This window comes from Perissodus microlepis, chromosome 10 (genome assembly GCF_051167445.1).
Source record: "Perissodus microlepis isolate ML-2025 ecotype Zambia chromosome 10, ASM5116744v1, whole genome shotgun sequence".
In the NCBI taxonomy this organism is placed as follows: domain Eukaryota; kingdom Metazoa; phylum Chordata; class Actinopteri; order Cichliformes; family Cichlidae; genus Perissodus; species Perissodus microlepis.
Window position 1 is genome coordinate 16877329 of NC_140470.1, and position 23997 is coordinate 16901325.

At 37.3% G+C, this 23997-nt stretch overlaps 1 protein-coding gene across 1 annotated transcript; it reads right to left on the reverse strand.

Annotated features, from left to right (window-relative positions):
- Positions 1 to 924: 924 nt before the first annotated feature.
- On the reverse strand, positions 925 to 15856 carry ufm1 (ubiquitin-fold modifier 1). Its single transcript, XM_084942506.1, has 6 exons — positions 15756 to 15856; positions 15599 to 15655; positions 11311 to 11368; positions 6237 to 6276; positions 4135 to 4167; positions 925 to 1328 (listed from the first exon to the last, which is right to left on the reverse strand). Coding segments are annotated over exons 1-6 (264 nt in total). The 5' UTR covers positions 15758 to 15856; the 3' UTR covers positions 925 to 1254.
- Between the last annotated feature and the right edge of the window lie 8141 nt (positions 15857 to 23997).

Here is a 23997-nt window from a genome sequence, read left to right on the forward strand (position 1 = left end):
CCCATCCCAGCCTGCATCCTAACAAATGGTGAGACACAACCGTAAGCTTTCTCTTGTGTATTACACCATGCACACTCCATTATTCACCCCAGCCTATTTTTCTTTACAAAGTGTGAATTGTATTTCTTTTTGCGGGGTTGAGAAACTGAACCAATTCAGAAACAAATGATGCAGACCTTCTCAAATGAAAATGATTAATGCGGAGAGGATAGTCAGCTGCTTCTTTGCATTAATCAGTTAATAAAGCACATTTCATAAAGGAAAAAACACGGACTGGTCTGTTAGTCATGTTGTTTTGGGTGGAGATAATCAAGGTTTGATATTAAGACACAATTTCTGTTTACTTGTTTTTCAAACTGCCACACTGTCAAAAAGAGAAGCCACATGACAAACGACTGCAAACACGTGACATTTATTTCCAAGATGAAAATCCGTGTTACCAGTGGTTGATGAATCTTATTGATAGCTACTCAGACTCATCTCGATGCCAATTTTAATCTAAGCTCTTTGGATGTTTGGCTTGTTTTATCAACACCTGCTTTATCAGTTCATAATCAGGCAGCATTATTCAGTGGAGATTTTCTATATTTATTGTGTGTAGGTGCGCAGTGTGTGATTTCAAGTGGGGGGATGAGTGCATTTGATGCTCGAATGTAACCTGAGAGAGGGCAGCAAAGAGCCATATGTTTGAACAGATTGATTTAACAGTTTCATGCTTTAATCAGAAGCTGTGTTGGATCAACTCAAAGACAAATCTGGTCCCCAGGACAACTGCAGCATCTGTTTGAAGAACACTGCTCTGACACAAGGTGCCTGATTAGCACAGATAAAGTCACCAGTCGCTTAATGAAGCACTCAACAGCATCCTTTGTAGATATTATTACCAATTCCAGTACGAACAAAAGTAACGCTGCACTGAGCATGTGCTGTTGGTCATATGGATTCTTTATTGTCATTTACAAAGATACAAAAGTCAGCTGACTCAGTTGTTTGCTGATCTTTCCTGGGATGTAGATGCTGTGTTGTGTGAATTCATTACTCTCTTACTCTCTCCTGATGTTACTCCAAACTTTTGAACTTGACACAGGGAACATGCGCACGTCATCAATGTGTTTAAATATACTCTCATGTGAGTCACTGTCAGTGTTGGGCCAGAAATAAAAATGACACACGCTGAGGTGTTTCCTGGGTCTCGAGCGTTACATGAATCTGCCGCGTGAGTCATTATGCCGATGTCGACGAGGAAAAGCAGCATCAGTCTCCTTGTCCTCCCACTCTGTCTCTTGGAATGAGGCGAAGCTCTGAGCCGTGCTTCAGAAACACATTCCCTGCAACACAAGGCAGAGCACTATATAAAGATCATGGTTCATAATCAGCTTGCTTTAATAAGGGGTTTTATTGTCACCGAAGCTGCCAACAACATGTCAACTCACCAGCTGGGAGAGAAACTTGACAAAAAAGCATGCAATCTCTGACTCAAAGTCTTGGATTCGATTACAACTTGCACACAGATTCAGTCTTCACACAGACGCTTCGAGCTGGAACGATCTCTAAACTGACAGATGAAAAAAATCCTAGTGCCTAATTTTCAGCTCTTCAGTCAGCCTACATAAACCAATTATTAAAAAAAAAAGAAAAGAAATGGATGTTAACAAGCGCATGCATTTTAAGCAGTTCTTATTGGCATATGTGCACCTTTGCTATTTTCCAAAAGAAGTGTGATTTTAACCTTAGAAAGCATGTCGGGAAAAAAAAGAACTTGACAGATTGATTTCCACCATCTCAGTCCTGTAAACAGGAGGTGGAGTGGCTGCAGTGGGTGAAAAAAAGCCAATCTGACAGAGGTTTCTGAACTGCTGCTATTCTTGGCAGCACAGCGCATGAGTGTAACTCGGATAAAAAGCTGAATGCCCACCAATGTCCTTCCTCAGCAGAAGAGACTCAATGCATAAGGAGAAGTAGGCCAAACAAACCGAGTATGACCAGTGGTGATGAAGTCCTGCAATTCTTTGTAAAGAGACTGGCTGAATCATTGGTAAGATTTTCAATACTTGCTTATCAAGGTAGCACTGTGACATCTCTGCCCTCCCAAATTCACATCTAACTTGTAAGAGTCCAAAACCAACCAACACTATTTTATCCCCCCCTTTTTTTTTTTTAAGTAAATCAAAGACAACCTCATTAAAAACAAATTTCAGCTACCAAACAAATGGAAGATTGTTCAGGTGGTTGCAGTAGACGGTTAGACAGAGAACATTAATATCAGGCTGCTCTCTCTTTTGCCGTCAGAGCTGTCTTAATTCTTCCAAGTCATAGATTTAACAAGGTGCAAAAAACATTCCTTAGAAAATTTTGGTCCACCTTGACATGATGCTATCAGACAATTGTTGCAGATTGGTTGGTTCATAACTCTCCCATTCCATCACATCCCAAATATACTCTATTGGATTTAGATTTGGTGACTGATGAGGCCATTTAAGAACAGTCTACTCATTCGAATGTTCAAGAAACCAGCTGAGAGGATTGGAGCTTTGACATGACGTGTTATCCTGCTGGAAGCAGCCATCGGAAGAACAATACACTGTGCTCATAAAGAGATGAACGTGATCAGCAATGCTCAATAAGCAATGCTCAGTTGATACTAACAGCTCCAAAGTGTCCCAGGAAAATATCTCCCCACCAACACCAGCTTGAACCACTGAAAATATGCAGTGTGGATCCATACTTTCATATTTATGATACATTGTTACCCGGCCATCCGAATACTGCAGCAGAAATCAAGACTCACACCAGGCAATGCTTTTCTACATACCTTGGTTGTAACAAACCTTTACTTGAGATACTGTCGACTTCTTATCTGCTCAAAGCAGTCTGGCCATTCTCCTCTGACCTCCGGCATCAACAAAGCATTTTCACCCACACGTGAAATATCAAGTGATACTCAAAGCATTTCTTCTCCCTTTCAGACCATTCTCAGTAATCCCTAGGCTGTGTAGGAAAATCTCAGTAATCAGCAGTTCCTGAAATACTCAGATCAGCCCCTTCTGGGACCAACAACCATGCCCCAAAGTCACCTAAATCACTTTTCTTTTCCTGTTCTGATGTTTGCTCAGCAGTTTGTCTTGATCATGTCCACATCCCTATAAGCACTGAGCTGCTTCCATGTAATTGGTTGATCAGAGATTTGCATTATTGGACAGATAAACAGTTAAACCTAACAAAGTGTCTGTTGGATGTATATTTGATGATGCTGTAGCTAATAAAGTTAAACACTTAATGTGCTCTATATGCAACTATTGTACTCATATTCTAAGGTAGCGCAGATTTGTGATGGGACTCTCATTGTCATGTTAGATTCAGGTGCGTTTCTGCTTTTTATCTTTAGAGATGTTATAACTAAACATGGTCACCGTGTAACCTCACCAATGATGCAAAATGTCCAGGGATTAAAAAAAAGAAAAGAAAAAAGAGTTAAGTGTCCCTGTTTTGACAAATATCCATCTTTTTTTCTTAAAAGCTCTTTCTATACAAATATTTCCAAAATTAAATAATTAATTATAAAGGAAAATTAAACCAAAATGTAAAAACAGACTTAAATGACCCAAATTTAATTAGAAATGACTGATCGTAGATCAATTTGTAATGTTACCTCCAGTAAGAATTACCTTGTATTTTCTTGCTCTCTTTGTGGAACCACGCACAGTGACATCCCATTGAGTATTAGCAGAAATACTGGTGGTGACCAGTGGTAGCCCCCAGGCTCCCAGTAGATGCACCTATGGTTTCAATTTCAAAATCCTATCTTGCCTTGTTCTCAAGTTATTGCATTTGCAAGGTTTTCAGAAAACGACCGCTGACCTTCAGGCCAATGTCACTGAGATTTGAACACGTCCGAGATATAAAGCATAATGATTCATACTTTGTTCAAGAACTGTATTAATTGCTTAGGCTATTTATGATTTGACAAAAGCAGTCTGACAAGTGTCAACAAGCTTAAAAGAAAGCCCAGAGGTCATTTGCATATTAATACAACAGATGGAGAACATGTGACCTTAAATCACCTTGAGGATCAAAGTATTTCTAATACTTAAAAAAAGAAAAGAGAAAAACATACATAAGAACACAAGAACTCACCCGCAGTCTGAGCCGGGTTGATTCCTATTCCGTCTGCAAAGCAAACATTAAAATGAGAATGTAAACAGAAAATGCAGAAAATACAAGAAAAAAACTGTTATCCTAAAGACAAGCAAAAAAATAAGAAATAAAATGTATTCCATAACTGCTTCATTTGTAATAACAGTTCACTCAGCAGCACAACTGACAGCAAAGAGATCTATCTGGAACAATGACAGACGAGCCATTTTTCTTTTGATAAATTTAAAACTTATCTTTGAACGTATCATCACTTCAGTCATTTTAACACAAACCTTATCTTTATGTTATCTGTCAACACAATATGTCCCCAAGAAAGTAATCTTTCTGTGATTTAAAATACAATTAAGTTCACTAGTCTAACACTGTCAGAACAGAGCAGAAGAAAACGACGTCACCAGCAATCTGCTGTTCGATTGCTGGAGTACAATGAAAAAGCCAACAATTTTTCTCCTAACACCCATCAAGGCAATTTAGCGTCATTTGCTCTGGTAATTTCTAAGAGTGTGGATATAAAATCAATAATGTGTTGTGTAACTGGATGAATCCAGCTGAAAATTTAGGCTCAGATTATTTCAGACATCCATCTGTTGGGTAGGTGTCGGAAACTGAAGTATTAAAAGAAATAATCACGTTTCACCTAAATATGGAAGTAAAAATAAAATTTTTGAATTGCACTAATTTACAACTTTGAACTCTATTTCTGTTTTATACACACACTAATTAGATGAATCCTCTCTAAGGTGAAGCTTTAGACTGATTTACTTTATACAGATCACACAAAGGGTCTTAACACAAACTGGGAGAAGCTATGCAAAACTTCTGCTAGTGGAGGATGCAGGATTCAGTGTTACTGAGTCCTGATGGCCTAAAACTGATATGCTCTAAAAGTAGCAAGTAAAACAAAGATTAATTTAGCAATGAAAACCTCAGAAAGTGGACTTAAATTCAACCTTTTTTATAAGGTGCTCGTGAAATTACAGACACCTCCCATTTACTGTCATAAGAAATACAGTCGGTGAAAAACTATTACAACAATGGAAAGTTTAGGAAATATTTTATACTGATCTGTCTTGGCTTAAAAATAGTCAAAATACTGACAGAACATTGTTTTTATTTATTGAATACATCTCAAATTATTTTTACTTAAACACTCAGCCACTTTATTAGTTACACTTTACTGGTACCAGGTTGATGTTCAGTTTTATTTGCTGTGTTCTCCTGTTTTAAGCAAGAAGATTTATACACTGCTGTCACAAAAGGGAGGGTGTGATCAGCAACAATTACTCTGGTAAGCTGTGGCATTTAAACAATTTAAAGGGCCCAAAGCGTGCCAAGAAATTATGCCCCACACCATCACCACCACTAGCCTGAACCTTTGATATGAGGCAGGAAGCTTCAGTAATGTTTATACCAACTGCTGACTGCATCAATGTAACATTGCAGCAGAAATCCAAAATTGTAAGATCAGGTGTCATTCGTCCGTACAATTTTGTTGAGCTTGTGTGAACCGCTCAGTTTTTTTTCCACAGCTGATAGGAGTAACACCCAGTGTGGCCTTCTGCTCCTCTTAAGGATCAACTTGTCATGCTTTCAGAGATGCTCTTCTGCACATCTTGGTTCTAACAAGAGATTATTTGAGTTACTTTTGGTTTCCTATCAGCTAGTAGAAATCTTTTTCACCCAGAGACACCCCGCACCCAAATTCTGATCCTTATTTTTAACTTCAGCAGGTCCAGTCTTGACCATGACCACATGTCTAAATGTATGTTTGATGAGATATTCCCATTACATTATGTTTGCTTGCTTTTGGTGATCAATATATCATTATATGTGACTTGACAGTACTTCAAGCATCAGCCAATTTCCAGACTCACTCTGTAGTTCAAAGACCACAGCAAGCACGCCTTCACTTTGATGCAGCTTCCACACATCCTTCCAGCTTTTTGTTGACTTCAAACCTGCCTGTCAAAACACTTGGCTTGTAAAAGCACGAGACTCTCTGTAACCATAAAATGGTTCCTAATAACTCGAGTTCACTTGGAACATCAAATAAATAAATAAATACAATTCTGTGTACTCACCATTTGTTATTATTGCACTGGTTGCTGACGGCACTTTAAACTGCAAGAGAAATTGAAGCAGATACCACTGTTAACATTAAAAGTGAATTTCTCAACAGAAGTTAGCATTTGACATTTCAGCAGCACTAATCCATTCTAGTTAAATAATCAGGGACATGTTGCTCCCATATTTCACTTGGCCTGAAGAGAAAGTGTGAAACTAAAACTACCATGAAAGACAGCTTCATCTACTGAGTCAGCGCGCTGCCGTTCTCTGACTTTATTGGGTAACAATTTCAAAATAGAAGCGAGAGCTACTACACGATGTCTTCACTACCATAGTGAGTAAAACAAGCAAAAACAAAAAACTGTTTTGTTTTTGTCCTTTGTCTCCCAACTTTCACGCTTGTCAGACACACAAGTGTTTTGCGGTTTCACACAAAAATGCACCTGAGCACACACAAACACACACACATTCAAATAAACACTTTAGAGAGGGCCTGTGGGAAAGATAGCCACGCTTGAATTTCTGGAAGAAAATCACTCAGCACGGTTACAATACATGTCCTACTTCAGTGTTCGGCAGAAGAGGATGTGGGCTAGTGGGGATTTGCTGCAAACGGGTGGAGGAAGCAGTCTGTCTCCAGGGAGATAAGGTTAGCAAAGTGCTGCTCACCAAACTACTGGCTTGTGTAGCACAAGCAGCACACATGAAACAGTTTGATCAGAGACAAATGGGAGGTGATGAGCTTTGTTTTTGTGGCAGAAAGAAAAAAAAAAAAAACTCCTAAAGGATTAAATATAGCATATAAATGAGTTTGAACCACCTGCCTGGTTGGTTGGTTTATGATAAAATATTTGACATTATTCAACCCATGAGACATATTGAGCGCTCTAGGTCTTGGAAGATGAGCACACTGTCTCTTTTGGATGAGAAATTTATACATTTCATAACAGAGCAAACAACAGTATTCTTAGAAATAAATGATAAAGAGGAGATAGACACGAGAACTTTATGGGATAGCTATAAGGCTTACATGAGAGGGATGATTATTTCATACACAAGTCATAAAATGAAGCAACGATTAACAAGGCAGTTAGAGATTGAGAATAATATAAAAAAGCTGGAGAAACAATACTATGTAACAAAATCAGCTGAAACATTAAGTGAGCTTAATATTGCCAGGACATTTTTGCGTAATATGATAATGCGAAAGGCTGAAAGAGATGTCCTTCTTGCCAGACGACGGCTTTTTGAATCAGCTAGTAAGCCTAACCGCTTTCTGGCTCGTCTTGCAAGGAATACTCCACCAAGTTCCTTTATCACAGCTATTGTGGATGTGAATGGTGAAAGACAAGTAGGAAACCGTCAGATTAATGAGTGCTTCAGAGAACTTTATACAAACTTATATCAATCTGAGATGGACATAACAAGGCTTAACTCAGGCTTTTTCCTAAACGACTTAGTATTCCCTCAGCTTTCTGAAGATCAGGTAAGCCTGCTGGAGTCACCCATAACAATGATAGAGGTGGATAAAGCTATATCTGCACTCCAGTCAGGGAAATGTCCTGGGGCAGATGGTTTCCCAGTAGAATTTTTTAAGGTAATGAAAATGAAGTTAAATAGTTTATTATTAAGGGTTTTTAATAAAGCATTTGAAGAATCGAAACTCCCAGAATCTATGTACCAGGCTAATATAACATTGATAGCTAAAAAAGATAAAAATCCGGAGTCATGCTCATCTTACAGGCCTATTAGCCTTCTTGGTGTTGATAATAAGATACTTTCAAAGATACTGGCTTTTAGGCTAGAAAAAGTAATGTGCTCTATCGTGCATGCTGATCAGACAGGCTTTATTAAGGGGAGGAATTCTTATAATAATACTCGGCGCCTATTTAATATTATTCATTTTTTAAATTTTCATCAGATCCCTGGGGTTGTTGTTTCTATGGATGCCGAAAAGGCATTCGATAGAATTGAATGGGAATATATGTTTGAAATAATGAGAAGATTTGGGTTTGGAAAAAACTTTCTGGGGTGGATCAAAATTATATACAAATCACCAATAGCATCTGTGTTAACTAACGGCTTGTTATCTTCCCCATTTTCATTGAGCAGAGGTACAGCACAAGGTAGCCCATTGTCACCACTATTATTTGCTTTGGCCATCGAGCCTTTGGCCATGGCCATTAGACAAAATCCAAGTGTTCTTGGAGTTAAAATTGGGGATAGACAACATAAAATTCTGCTCTATGCAGACGATATTCTTCTGACACTGACTGACCCGGTCAACTCTTTACCCGTTCTTACTAGGTGTATCAAGGACTTTGGTCTTATATCTGGATACAAAGTAAATTTTGATAAATCTGTTATAATGACTTTGTGTAGTGGAGGGGATAATGAACCTTTATATGTTAAACCTTTTCATTGGGCACCATCAGGTTTTGTATATTTGGGAGTTAAAGTTACACCAAATGTTGGTCACTTATATAGAGAAAATATTAATGGAATGGTTCAAGATCTTCGAGAGATGCTGACAAGATGGAGGTCACTTCCGATATCATTTTTGGGAAGAATAAATCTCATTAAAATGGTAATCCTACCGAAAATATTATATCCCACAGGCATGTTGTTTGCAATTTTGAAATCAGAAGATATTAAAGTAATTAACAAGGCTATGGTGGATTTCATTTGGGCAGGAAGAAAACCCAAAATTAAATTGGAGACACTACAGTTACTGAAAGATCTGGGCGGGTGGGGAGTGCCAAACACAAAAAATTATGTCCTCTCAATACAAGCGAGGATTCTTTCTTCCTGGATACATGAACATTCTGATCTGCCATGGCTAAATATTGAGGAAGTATTATGTAAACCATCCTCACCTGTTAACTTCTTAGGGAAATGACTTACCTCACGTAATAAAGCATAACCCACTGATATATAATGCTATGTGGACGTGGGGAAAACTGAGAAAATTTTTTAACAGTAGTCTTCCGTTTAATATCTTGTCAACGTTAATAAATAATCCAGACCTTCTGCCGCAAAACATAGGGTCAAGCTTTGTGGGATGGCATAAAGTAGGTGTAAAGAGGTTTTATGACCTCTTTAAACATGGTGAGTTTAAATCATTTGAATCCTTGAAGTCCCAGTATTCTATGTCAAAGACTGAGTTTTATAAGTATTTGCAATTGAGAAATTATGTGTTAAAAAATGCTAAATCATTACAAATCTCAACTGCCTCTTTTCGGTTGGAGAAATTTTTTCTGGATAATAGGGAGCATAAACATTTTGTATCAAAGTTTTATTTCGAGATTTATGCCATAATTGTGGATAAACTGACATGGTTGAGAAAATCTTGGGGGACGCTGCTTAAATGTGAAATAGATATACAGGCATGGGACAAAATTTTGCTCCTTCCATCCAAAATCTCTGTTTGTAACCGATTTAAAGAACTGCAGTACAAAATTTTGCACAATGTGTATATTTCTCTGTATATTTATAGTAAGTATAATATGGGAATATCTCCAAACTGTCTCAAGTATAAGGTCAGAGTGGGCACTAGATTCCACTGCTTGTGGGAATGTGCTATTATCCAGTCATTTTGGAAAGAGGTCTGCGCCAATATTAGTACAGCTATTGGTCATCAGGTGACAGAAAACCCATTAATGTGTATATTGGGATATATTCCTGTCTCACTGGTACAACATGAGCATGTAATTCAGTCACTGTTAATGTTGGCCAGGAAAAGCATTATGTTGAGATGGGTGGGGGCTGAGCCTCCCTCCATTTCTCTATGGAAGTCGCTCAAAATTGAAGTTATGACTCTGATCAGGCTGGGACATTATATTGATGGGAGCTCCCGAATTTTTGTGGACAAATGGAAGAAACCACTGGAAGCACTGGGAGTAACCTGTAAACTGGATCCTAGTGGACAACAATTATGGACATAATGTTGTAATATTCTAGTGCTGTGTAGTGTTATTATTTTGGATGTGAACCAGTCTTATATTTGTTGGGGAAAAAAGTTAAATAAAAGTTTAAAAAAAATATATATATATTTGACATTATATCTTAAAGAAAGTACAATCATTTTATTCTGCCAGTTGAACCATAATAAAGAAAATGTAAAATATAAAGCTACTAACACAAAAGCAAAATCTGTGTTGATGAATAAATAAATGTAAGTGAACTTACTACAAAATACCAGCAGTATAATTCCACTCATTCCTTCAAATTCAATTTTATTCATATAAAATTGAGCGCTTGAAAAAAGTTTCTTCCTACTTTTATTCACTCTTAGCAGAAATGTACAATTTGTAGTCGAAGTAGAATACACAGTCTTTGACGAGTAAGAGCAACAAGGCAGCAATATGAAGCCACTCCAGGAAACTACTCTCATGGCTAAGTAATTCAAAGGCTAACATTTGTGGGAAATCAATGGTGAAATCTTTGTAGTTCCACTTAACCATAACTGTATTCTCCTCACAGTAAATTAACTTCTAGCAGCACGTATGTTCATTGCATGCAAATTTGGGGATCACAATGTGAAAATTATGTTTCATTAGTTTCCTGGTTTGTAACAGAATAAGATTAATACCCTGTCAACACACTGAAAAGGAGCACATCTGCAGCCGCAGCTTTACTCATTCATTAGGATGATTTAAGCCGCAGTACTGCTGCGTGTTTATGCACAGAAAAGGGAAGAAAATACACTTCAAAGGCTAAAGAGAGGCTTTCGGTGACAGCAGATGGCTCTATTGATTAAAATATAAGTGAACCCATTGTGTCAGACTGAAAAACATGGCTGAAAAACACATCCAGTCCCTGAAACACTTACTGCAACAAGACTTCATTTTAGTCTATTAAAAGGTACAATTGTTTATACTAGAATTTTGTAACTATAAATAGATAAATGTTGAATAAATGTTGCAAGGGTATGTCACAGTCAAAACCATCAAATATAAATGTAAATTGTAAATTAGCTGACATATATTTTCACATGTACCATAGATCTGTATTAAGCTGAACAGCATTACTGCACAATGCAATTATTCCACCGTAGTCTTGCACAAAGAACAAGGAGAAACAGCTTACCTCCTCAGCTGCAAACTTCAAAACCGCTGTGAATGGTGTGCTCTCTGGGACACTTAGTCTGCAACAGACATATTAAATGGGATTTTAAAAATGCTCTAAAATAACATTTTTATTTTATAAAATGCCTACTATTTTACAGTCTTGTGAAGAAGAAGGTTTACACAGATCTATGTAGTCTTGTGAAGAACTAACTACATCCTTACTGCTAGCATAGGAATTAAGAGGGTAAAGAGCAACCAGGTGCTACAAATCAAAACTTATCAAATGTGAGTACCTCTATAAAAGCACAAGGTGTGTGCTACCACAATCTTCCCAGGAGTGGACATCCCCACAAACTCAGACCATGCAAAGCTCAGAGAACTTGCCAAAAATATAAGAGCAACATCTGAGACTCTACAGGCCTAAACTAACATGTTAAATGTTAACATTCCTGACAATATGGTGGGAAAAATACAAAACGAGTACATAAAAAGTAACCGACCTGGGTTGCCAGGACAAAGGCTCTTCTCTCTAGAAAGAACATGGCAGCGAAGGTTTGCAAAGCTGTATCTGAACAAACCACAAACCTTCTGGAACAATGTCCTTTAGTTAAGACCAAAGTGGAGATGTTGCCCATAATGCACAGCACCACGTTAGGCAAAAACCAAACACAGCATTTCAGCACAAACACCTCATACCAACTGTGAGTACAGAGGTGGTTTGCAGACATTGGACCTGGACACCTTGCAGTCATTGAACCAACCGTATTTTGTATACAAAACTATTCTAGAGTCAATTATGAGACCAATTGTCTGACATCTAAAGCTCGGCTCAACTTGGGTCATGCATCAGGAGAATGATCCCAAGAACAGCAGCAAATCTACAACACAAAGGCTAAAAAGAAAAGAATACATGAGTTGCACTGGCCCAGCTAAAGTTCACACCTCAACATACTGGCCAGGGCTGGTCCTTAAGAGTGCATAAACAGTTACACATACAACACTGTCAGATGGATGCTTCTCAAATGAATTCTGCAGAGCAGTGCTCAGTGGGGACCAGAGATCTCCCAAGGGCAACCCAAAAACCACCAGACTCTTTAAACAGATGTGAGAGTTTTTTTTAAATAAATAAAAAATATTTTAAAAAAATCAAGGCCAGAAATGCAATTGCCAAGTAAGGTAATGCAGTGGAGATGAGCTCTAGGAGGGTGAAAATCAATGGATGTAGTCAGCACTGCAGTAAAAAGAGAAAGAAGCTAAGCTTAAGCTGAATCTTCAGCCTATTTGTGAGAGTGAAAACCTGGGAGATTATAAAGATGACCTCAGTGTGTTAACTGAGAGCCAGTGGTAACCTTTTTTGAATGTCTCACAGGGCTAATGGGATACCTCATTATCATCACCATCCCTCTGCTCAAGCCATAACATTATTAGCTCCAGCAAGGTTGTCTCTGACCTCATTAAAGAAAAGACGCTCTGTCAACATGTTAAAGTAACAACAGTCTCCAGTATTTTACATCTAATTATTTGAACCTACTCACTTTGTTGGAAATTATGACCATGCATTATGTGACAAAAATACCATGAAAACAAAACACTCTGCAACTGCATCTTGTTTAAACCTCAATTCTACAAAGGGCACATCTCTTGAAAACCTTGTGTGAAACCTTAAAATAAGACATTTGGGATTTTTTTTATTCTTAGCCTCACTATTTGTATATTTTTTCACTAGATTGACCATCAAAGAAAATGCAACTTATATATTAATCAACTTTTTGCAGCTTAATACTAGGGTTTAGCTGGGTTTCCAACCAGAATGGACAATCTTTAATTGACATAAATTCTAATCTTGCTTTCAAACTTTGCTTTGTAATAATATAGTTAAAATATAGGGATGTCATTTGGTGCTGCTTAAAAAATGATTGTCATAGAACATGATTTTAAGATTTAAGATGTTTTGATTGTATATGTTTTTTAAGAAGTTAGCACACATTGTTTTGCTACTAATGTCAAATTAGTCCATAAAAGGTCAACAAAAGCTCAACAATTTAAGTGCTTTGAGACAATGTGATAGCGGGAATGTTATGCCCATATACACAAAACCAGATGACATAATCTGTAAAAATAATTTGTAAAAAACAAAGCCCTTATACCTTTTGTTAATCTAAAAGGGAGAAAACAGTGAGACATCATTTATGTAAGGTGGCACACACTGCTTAAATTAACTACACGTGGACCAATCATGGCTTACATTTTAGTTACTTTTAGTTTTAGTTAAATAAAGAAAATGTAAAATTTTTTATTCATGTAAAAAAAATGTTTTTATTTAGGGGTTAAAGTGAGATTCGGCAGGGGGAGTGCAGCATGGGGATAAGAATGACTTAGAATTAAGTCGCATAATGATTTGTTTGTGAGCTCCAGTAGATTTTTCTTTGTGTATACACTTTGATCAAATGACCTGTGCTGCTACTCTATGTTCTGCTCTAGTTATATGGCTGATTGCTAACTCCTAGACACAAAGCTAATAGGTAGTAGGTAAAATCCAGCAAGTGAATCCCTTTAAATATGAATTGATGTTTGCTACCCTTGATGTAACCTAGTAACAGTACTCAGGAAGCAACCAGCCCAACACATTGCATCATTCTAAATTCTATCTCAATATTGCACAATAATCAGTTTACCCTGCACTAAACTGCCTGGTATTTTATGCAACCTTTGAATAACATAAATTTAATACACTTTTTTAGTTTTGCAAGCTATTTCATGAAAGCATTGATTCAGCAAAACATTATTTATATCTCCAATATCTCATTTCAAAAATTATTAGAAATAAATTACATGTAAGATTTAAATTTCCAGTCTATAAAATTTCCCCTGCTAAGCAGTGCTTACCTTTAAAAATAAAATGATCTAATGATCTAATTTAAAAATGATCTAATCACTCATTAGATCAAGGTGCTACAAAGCTATTCAGCTCCACTTTATTCCCTTGTTTCATTCATGGGAATACATTCATAATAAGCTATTTAATAATCTATTTAAATAAGACCTGAACAAGATTTTTTCTGGTCTTTTAGTGTTCATTCTACCACTTTATATTGCACTAAAAAAAAAAAAACCCAAACAAACAAAGATAACACAAATCAGCTGCAGAAATGGCAAGAATTGATTCAACTATGATTTCTGCATAAAATCCATGAAGGATTTCAGGTAATTTGTCAGAAACCTGAAGTTCAACCAGAAATGGAAATGGATCTGTTTAATATGCCAAAGTGTTGCTCAAACAAAAGAACCAGAGTATTAGAAAAAATATTGAAAACCTAGATTTGAATACTTTGTTCAAGAATACCACTTAAAATGTTAAACTCTGTATCAAAAGCTATTAAATATTCAACAATATCATCAAAATTATGAAACTTATACTAATAATACTATAAAAAAATAGATTCACTAAACTTACTTTTTCTAGATTAAAAAAAGACTTTGTCATACTCTGAATTAGCATTCTAAGCAGAGTATTTTTTTTAAACATGCCTGTGCTTGACTATGACAAAGACTTGGATTATAAAAAGCACACTGTGCCTTTAAGCAATGCAAAGTCAAACACCACAGCCATAACAGTCTGTCTGAGGGCTTAATGTTAAAAGGTCTGCTTTACATTTACCCTTGGCTGCTATGATTCCTGTTTCTGCTCGTCCTGTCCATGTTCTGATGTCTTTTTATCCTGCATATAGCAAGGACATCAATGCCCTTTTAAAATGTGGGGCCCCAAAAAGCCAACTTTTATTCAGTTTTTATTCATTCAGATCTTTTTTAAAACTATAGACTCATTGTAAATACTGGAAAACCAGAAACTTTTCTGTCATTTAATCATTTACCTATTACTTAACTACTTTGATGTAGTACGAATGGCGGTCATTAATAGGAAAAGCTGTAAAACTTACAGAAATGCAGTTAAAAGTTTAAAATCAATTTAATAATATTTTTATGACTCTGGCTGTTTGTCAGGATTCACATATATTATACAAATTACTTTAATGAGTGCCATTTCCATTGATGGTCAGGTTCATTCATAACAAACCTCATAAAATGCTGTGAAGCCACACTACAGAAAACGGAAGCCGACTGTGATTACAGTGTCAGCATCGGCACTAGCAGATGTTCACTCATTGCCCACGTGTTTATGTTGCTTAGTAAAAAACTACAAACACAAAATATCTGCAGTAGCCGTGAAATGTTAACTAAACGTAAAGTCGAAAATGTAGCTGGCTGCTATATTAAAGCGGTGACTGCTGAGCTGTCAGTGTACTCACACTTTGTATGGTAGCCGGGGGTCCGACGTCAGGGTGATTTTAAACGTTACTTTAGACCTAATGAAGAACACACCATTACAGTTGTTAACAGACGGATACACGTGAATGCATGTAAAATATGTCCATGTCAAAATTTCACGAAAGTCCAAAAACTCACATCTTTATGGGCGAGGCGACTCCGCTTGATATCTGTTTATACAAACCCGGAAGTCAGAAGGACCCTCACGTACACGTCATCCATCTGGTGCCAAGTTTGAGAAGTAAATGTACCTATTTTAAAGTTTAATAGTTAGCTAAGATTTTTTTTCATAAATGACTACATTTTTTTCAGTTAAATTGCGTATTATTATTAAAACATAATCCATTTTATGTCCTATTAACGGACAGGCATTCATAGCAAATAGCTAACCTTTACCGTAAAGGCTGTAAACAAGACGCAGTTACTTCTGTGAGGCGCACTGACATCTTTCAGCACTGTTATTCAACTCAATCCAGGTTCTTTACGTTAAACAAACATAACCCTCATTCAGATTGGAAATTTTCTACTTGACATGATGTTGTTGGGAAGAATTTAAGAATTAAAAAGAAAATTATTAAATCCAGATTTCCTTCACGTTTGTTTTAATGGCAGCCAGTACTAGAACCTACAGGTAGCTCAGTGTTCTGACTTATGCTGTGTATCTATATTGCAGTATGTTGTATATTTTCAGTCACTGTAAGACAGGATGATGAGACACCAGCCTAAGCCCAACCTGGACACAGATAAATCGACACCAACCACCAGGAACATCCCAGTGGTGCTTCTTTTTGTGAAAATAGATAGGGGAAGATATAGTAGATGGAGAGTTAATCAATAGACCTTTAATTTTAATTAGTTTGTTGCATGTATATAATTTAACATTTACAGATATCTGAGGTTTGTCATACTTTGTACACCTTCCCACTGTGCTTTGGGGATTTTCTCCCCCTAATTTGAACAATTTGATATAGCTTTGGTGGATTAAAAAAAAGCTTTCCAAACTATGAACAGTCTGTACCAGTTAGAACGACCGTCTCCCACAGAAAACACTGTTGCTCAATTGTTTCATATGTAGTCCTGCCCTTTCTTCTGTTACTTATCTGCACCACTGTCATAATGCCCGCCTAGTGGTTGGTTTGGCAGAGCCTCAAACAAAGAAAACGGCTTCATGTCCCGATGCAGCCAGCTGCCAGAAAGCCAGAGCTGCTTTCACTAAATCTGTCTCTAAAGTGTAAAAGCTATGAGCAAAGCAGAGGAACTGTTTGGCTGTAAGAGTGAATCTAAGAATCTTCATGCACTCCAGCAGAATCTCTGGATTGCTTTTATTTTTGATGAAAATGTCCCCACTACAATGGCAAAATCTCAATATATGTTTTGTGTTAGAACCACTAACACAATGTATGGTAAATGTGGCTTACACCTTATTTCCTACTTCTTTTTGTGACATTAAAATACAGCCCGATAATACTTTTGAATTTTATTCCCAATAATATAACAGTTTCTATTGTCAAATAACATACAAATATAAAATAGTAGCACATAGCACTTTAAGACTAATGTAAACCAGCCTTCATCTTAAGTCACTTTCCGACCTGTTGCTCTGAATTAGTAAAGTTCCTAATGAGTCTAACAAAATAAATCCACATTCACATCCAAAGTGAAGGCAAAGACTACAATTACAGCTGATTTTACATGCAAAATATGCTAAAAGAAAGGTAGAAGTGACTTAACGTGTCTTCAGTGTGGTTAAAGCAAAAGGTGGTTGTTAGCAGTAAATAACCTTTTCTTTTCTTTTCTTTTCTTTTCTTTTCTTAGCCTCTTTCCTGGCACTACTGGTACAGTAATAAGATACAAAAGATACACTGTAAGCAGTGAAATGACAACCAGCAAAAAAGATGGTAACAGACTCGATGACGCAGAGTTCCAGTGCAGACACTCAGGCAAACACCTCTGGGATTCATTAACGAGATTTTCACAGGAAACTGTAGGGAAAAAAAGAAGTTTGCTAAAAAGAAAAAACCTCACAAAGGATTAAAACTTTCATAGTAATGTATCATGGAATATAGAGGAGTGTGGCGTGTGAGGAAATGAGAAACAACACAAGGATACCCGAAAAGGAAAACCCCACATAAAGCACGAGTTGCCAAAATAGCTTCAGAGCTCCTTGGCATTGATTTTTACAAGTCTATGCTGGAGGGAAAAACACAATTCTTCCAAATGATCTTCCTTAACTTGGTGCCTAATATGTTAATCTTCCATCTCCCATAGGCTTGTAAATTGGTTGAGATCCAGTGACTGTGAAGAACACAGACTATAATTCTGCGTTTTTCAAACAATTCAGTGATCTCTTGTGATGGTGGCATTGTCATTGTGGAAGAGACCACTACTATCAGCACTGAAGTATGTCATCATAAAATAGAAATGGACGCTCAGAACAACTCTGTATTGATTTGCAGTGAACCTTCCCTCAATGAGGCCAAAGATGATTATACAATAAGAGCAAAATGGCACTCAGAGCATACTGGTCACTTAATTCATCCCACTGTATGGATCAAAGGTTCAAGTTTTTTTGCAGAATCTTTTGTGCAGGACATTTGTACTGATGACGTATAATGAATATACACTGAATGCAGTTTTCAATAATTGACAGCCCCCCCAAAAAAGAGACAGAGACTTAATTCAGCATATTCGGGGCAGTTTTAATGAACTAGTCACATTGAAGTTCCTGTCTTGAGCTCATTCTCTTTGATCATAAATAGAAATGTATAATGAATGAGTTCTATACAGAAAGACACATTTCATGGAGTGCCTCTGTCAATGTGGCAAAGAGGAAATATTTGCTTTGAAGAACATGACAGTTGCCCATCATCTTCTTCTTGCAGAAAGTCTGAGGGTGTGTTCAAAATGCATAACCCGGCAATAGGATTCAGTGCATTGTGTAGCTTCCACTGAAAGAGCATAAAAAAAAGGCAAATCTCATGGACAGAGGGAGAAAATGCCAGCATTACCAGCAGAAATATACCAGTTATCTACATTAATACTCCTCCTTATGCGTGTAAACATATGCCCAAATGTATGTGCCTAATGCACATTCCTGTATGCACGCAGCAGATATTAGTTTAGTTCCAAAAGGTCACTGCTTAACAGTTTGTATAAATTTTCATTGGATTGGCGGAAATATTGACATAATTGGACATCCCCAGGAAAAGGGCATAGACATCACGGTGAAATAAAGCAACATGAGTAATGGTAATGCAGCGTGTAAATGAAATAGTGTCTATAGTTGCTGCTGAAGAACTCTGGCTCACACAGCTATCTATTTATATATAGGAAATTCTGCTGCGCACAGTACTCTGCAACACCCACAAAGTAATGCTCCAAAGTGTTTGATTGTTGTGTGCTATGCCTGTTTCAGCAGTGTTATGCTTTTCTGTGTTGTATTTCTACTCGCTGCACAATGCCAGTGCAGAAGCTAAACACAAAACATCAGATATTTTGATCTGATCAGAAAGGCTCATGCTTTATTTTATGATTCTTTTTACCTCACTCACTGTTGATTTTACCAGAAAAACTGGAGACTTATCTTTTATCTGTTTTTGTTGTATAATTTTTTTTAAATGAACAAAGCCTAGGCTGAGCATGACAAAGGGTCATCAGTTCAGGAGGGTAACACACCAGCTAAGATTTGCGTTGCACAAATATCTAAAACTAATACAAAAAAAAAAAAAAACCAAAGGCAGTCCAAATAGGATAAAAAAGTAATACAATTCTCATTTCCTGTTAATCACTGACAGGCTCAGTGGGTCTTGGCAAAAAAACCAAACACCTAAACTCATTCTAGGTTATTGAAATAAACACAAAATACCCCAGCTTCAAACGTGAAGAACTCTTAGATTATTCACTTCAACCCACCTCTCTTTCATTCTGCCTGTGTGGCAGTTCTTCTCTGCAGGCACTGGAGAGGCGGTGTGGTTTTTTTCCTGTAAGGCAACACTGGCAACACCTGAGCCCAGTGTGCCAGTGCTCTACGAAAGACATTAGTTGTTAGTTTCGGTTCCTGAATGACATCACATACACCACTCATCCACCAATTTCCATGACTGATCTGACTGTGCACATTGTGGTTATGTAAGCTGTTTCTTTGATTTAAAATAGGGAGTGCTTTAATTGGGATTTATGTGCATCTCCCTTTTTGTCATGGCTGTGCAGCTTGATTCATAGGTTCATTGTATTTCTGCTTTGTATTAGGTAACCATTAGTTGCTCACTGTGTGTCATTTGCAGCAGTGTCTAATCATGTTAGTATCTCAGTGGGATATTGGAAAGTCAAAGAAATGAATACAGATATAAATCTAAATTAAAAACATTTCTGCTAAAGTAACTTTTAAGAAGCGCTTGTTGCAGAAGACATGGCTCCAGTCTCAACAGTTTAAGCACAGTAGATCTAAACTTTAAGGACACTGAAAGCTTCCTCTCTGGTCCTAATGCTGTTCAACATATTTGAAGTGTGTCCATGAATAATTTTCAGTGTTAAAAAAATAAAATTTTGCACAGATGTTAGCTAAAAGAATTTAGCCCATATTATTATTCTGATGTTCTGAAAGGCTTGCTGAAGTTTACTTCATCTCCTCACAGTTGTCTCAATGTCAGTGTTCTCTTCCCCCTGCATTCTTCATGCAATTGTATTAACTGCTTGACTTTGCACTAAAACATGTATCCTCTGATAACATCCTGCCTAACAACACCTTTTTATGCCAGGATGGAAAATTCATGATCATTTTCGGCGCGGTTACATGGTCACACGTTCGATAAGATTGCCCCTCACGCGAAAAGCAATAATGAATAATTATATGTGACAGCTACGGCGACTATACCTCAGGGGACAGCCCCAATGTCATTCTTTTAATGTTTACTTACTTTGCATAATCCCCAGCATACTGAGTGGTAATTAAATTTGAGCTGGGGAATAATTTGCCTGTGCTGTGTTAACATGGGAGCGAGCAAAGCACCAAAGCAGCTTTCCTGATATATATTCGGATGTTTCTCAAGAGAACACTGTACAGTAACATACATGACAACCTGTTTCTATAGAGTGCAGAACACTGATGTGCCACCCTGCCCCAGCCTCTAACCACTATTAATGTTATTGATAGATCTATTTAACCTTGCTGTCGTAAATGCATTCCCCAGATCCTTTTTAGGAGATAAGACATTATCCTGGTGGTACACTGAGTGCAAACAAAATGAATCACTGATGCAAGTGAGTGGCCAAATGTATATCATAAAACATAACTCTCTGCCTCTTTCGCTCTCTCTCACACACACATATGCACACAATTACCAAAACCTAATAATGCATAACAGAATAATTTAGTTGCCTGCATGTGCTGTGGATTTAGACGGTGGAAAGCAGCTGATGGGAGAAAAAAAAAGATGTTTTTCAGATTTTGTTTGAAAATATCAGTTTACATTAGTGATGTAATATATTCCCTTAACTGGTTGACAGTCCAATCTTTAAAAAAAAAAAAAAGTAATCCAACTTCTATGCATGACCCCCACTTCTCATGCAAAGTGCATGCAGTTAACAGCATATCATCACTACTGACAGACGGGTGTTAAGGTAGCAGGCCAGTAAATGCGTGTCAAAGTGATGTTGAGATGAGAGCGCAGCAAAGAGCGACAGCCAGGAGCAGACAAGCTTCCGTTTTAATTACACGCTCCATTCACAATGAATCAGATGTTGCTAGGCGGCGCTCCAGTGTGGAAAGGATGTGTGAATACTTAAAAATAAGGTGTTGATTGATGGTGTACAGTTTGAAGCCTCTATAGCTAAAACTGAAGACAAGTTTTACAGGACTGGAGAAGGAAAAAACAGAAGGCCAAAAAAAAGAAAGAAAGTTGTGTGATACGTGGGTGTTTGGTCCTTGTGGCAAATCAACACATCCCTGTAACAAACCGACACGTCAGAGATAATTAGCAGCACACTCTATTTCTGCTTCATCGAAGTATGTGTTTCCACAATGCATGTGTACGCCACATAGACTCTGTGATATGAACAGATTTGACTTGTTTTCATATTCGAAAAGATACAATTTATTTTGCAGTTGCTTTGCATTGTTTAAACTTAGTAACAGCAGATATGGGGGCATGCAGCATGTGCAAAAGTCATTAAGAAATGACCGTTATTTGATCTGTGAAAAAGAAAAGTCTCAAGATGTAGAGAACAGAGATTATTTTCAAATAAAACTGCATGCCAGCATGAACCTACTGTGATATTTGTTGCCAAAAACGGACTCAGTGCATTTCCCAAACGCATGTGTTGTACATGGCACGGTCACTGTATTTAATTTTTGCTTACTGTTTAAATTTGTGTCACATTTAACATCTACATTGGTTTTATTTATGTCTTCTCTCTTTAGTTATATGATTTATTTATTTAACTAGTGCACAAAAATTTGCATTTGCTGACTAGCAAAAAAAAGCATGTTAAATCACAAACAAAGGGAAAATGAATTATTCTCAGGCTGCCTACAGTCTTTGTTTCTGCTTTATATTGTTTTTCAATTTGTCTAATATGATAATTTAATACTGTACTGTAGCATATATTATTCTTTCCATGTGACAAATCTTCATAGTCATATGAAAATTGTGCAGTAATGTCTTTAATCATAAGTGACTCACATGTTGTGTTTTTGCAGACAAAGTTAAACAGTTTAAAAGTAAAAATATTCTCATAATTTTAAAATATTTTTTCCATCGTTTGGTATTGTTTTACCTTCCCCTTTCTTTTTCTCTCTTTTTTGTCATATATCTTTTTTATTAAAAAAAATCCCTGCTGTCCAGATTTAGCACCTCTCTTCTCCTCTGTTTCTTTTCATCTTCACAGTTCTGGATTCAATTCTTTGTTACTGTCTCTCTGTCCCGCATGTCCTTCCTCAAAAGTAGTAACTGAATGAAGCTGCTGACAGTTAAAGCAGCCTCTCGTCACAGTGAAGTGGCAGTAAAGTGGTTTTATTGGTGGCTTTGCCCTCCTCACCCTCTCATCCTAAAATTGAAAGCACAAACAATTGTGGCCATATAAGACCATTATATGACTCTGGCAGACATCACATAAGGTTTGAGAAATGGTAATAACTAATGGGCTCATCACGTTTAAGCTCTCCGAAAGTAAACATCCATGGAGCTTATAAGTGCTAGTGGTTATTCCCCACTGTTCAGCTGCTCATTAACACAAGTATCTAATCAGCCAATCATGCTGCAGCAACTTAATGCATTAAGCACATGATCAAGACAACCTACTCGATTTGCTGAAGTTCAAATCGAGTTTCAAAATGAGGAAGATTTAAGTGACTTTGAACTAGGCATGGTTATTGGTGCAGGATGAGCTGGTCTGCAGATCTATTGGGATTTTCCCACACAATCATCTGTAGGTTTTATAGAGAAAAGCACAAATAAAAGTGAGCAGTCCTCTGGGTGAAAATGCCCTGTTAATGCAGGAGGTCAGAGAGGAATGGCCAGACTGCTTTGAGCTAATAGGAGGAGAAAATTCACTTAAATAACCACCAGTCACAACCAAGGCATGCTGAACCTCGATGCTCTGAATGCAAAGCGTGTCTAATGCTGAAGCAGGTACAGCAACAGGAGATCTGATCCGGTCTGAAAAGCCTCAATTTCGCTGTGACATTTGGATATAGGGTCAGAATTTTGCACAAACATCATTAAAGCACGGATCGATCCTGCCTTGTACCAACAGTTCAGGTTGATGGTAGTGATGTACGGGGGATATTTTCTTTACAGACATTTTGGGCTCTTGGTATCAAATCATCATCATTTAAATGACAAAGGATACCTGAGTGTTGCGTACCCATCATCTGATGGCTGCTTCCAACAGGATGAAACACCATGTCACAAAGTTGAAATCATCTCAAACTGGTTTCACGAACATGACAATGAGTTCTCTGTACTCAAATCCCCTCCACAGTCACCAGATCTCAAACCAGTGGAGTCCCTTTGGGATGTAGTAGTCATGGATGCACATGTGACAAATCTGCAGCAGTAAAGACCAAACTCTCTGAGGAATGTCTTTAACATCTTGTTGAATTTGGTGAGTGTACATAATTCCTATAAATAATGTGTATTTATTTATTTATGTTTGCATGTGTGCATGTACAAGCTGCGGCTGCCTACAGAGGACGAGGCCTAAAGCTCTAATTAGTATGATTACAGCTCATTTCCCTTCTGCTGTCACCACAAACATATATTTCCAGACATAGCCAAAGCCTCTATATTTATAAGAAGAAAATCAGCGTTTCTGCCAGAAAACAACATAACATAATTTGTCTGGGATGTACATAAAAGGCATCTCTAAAAAGGTTTGTAAG

What these genes read in the sequence shown, in the direction of transcription:
- ufm1 (XM_084942506.1), bottom strand. An exon ending in TGAAGTTTGCAGCTGAGGAG is followed by an intron (nt 6,277 to 11,310) that starts GTAAGCTGTTTC and finishes TTTCTCTTGCAG; the next exon opens with TTTAAAGTGCCGTCAGCAAC. An exon ending in CAACCCGGCTCAGACTGCGG is followed by an intron (nt 1,329 to 4,134) that starts GTGAGTTCTTGT and finishes CTTGTGTTGCAG; the next exon opens with GGAATGTGTTTCTGAAGCAC.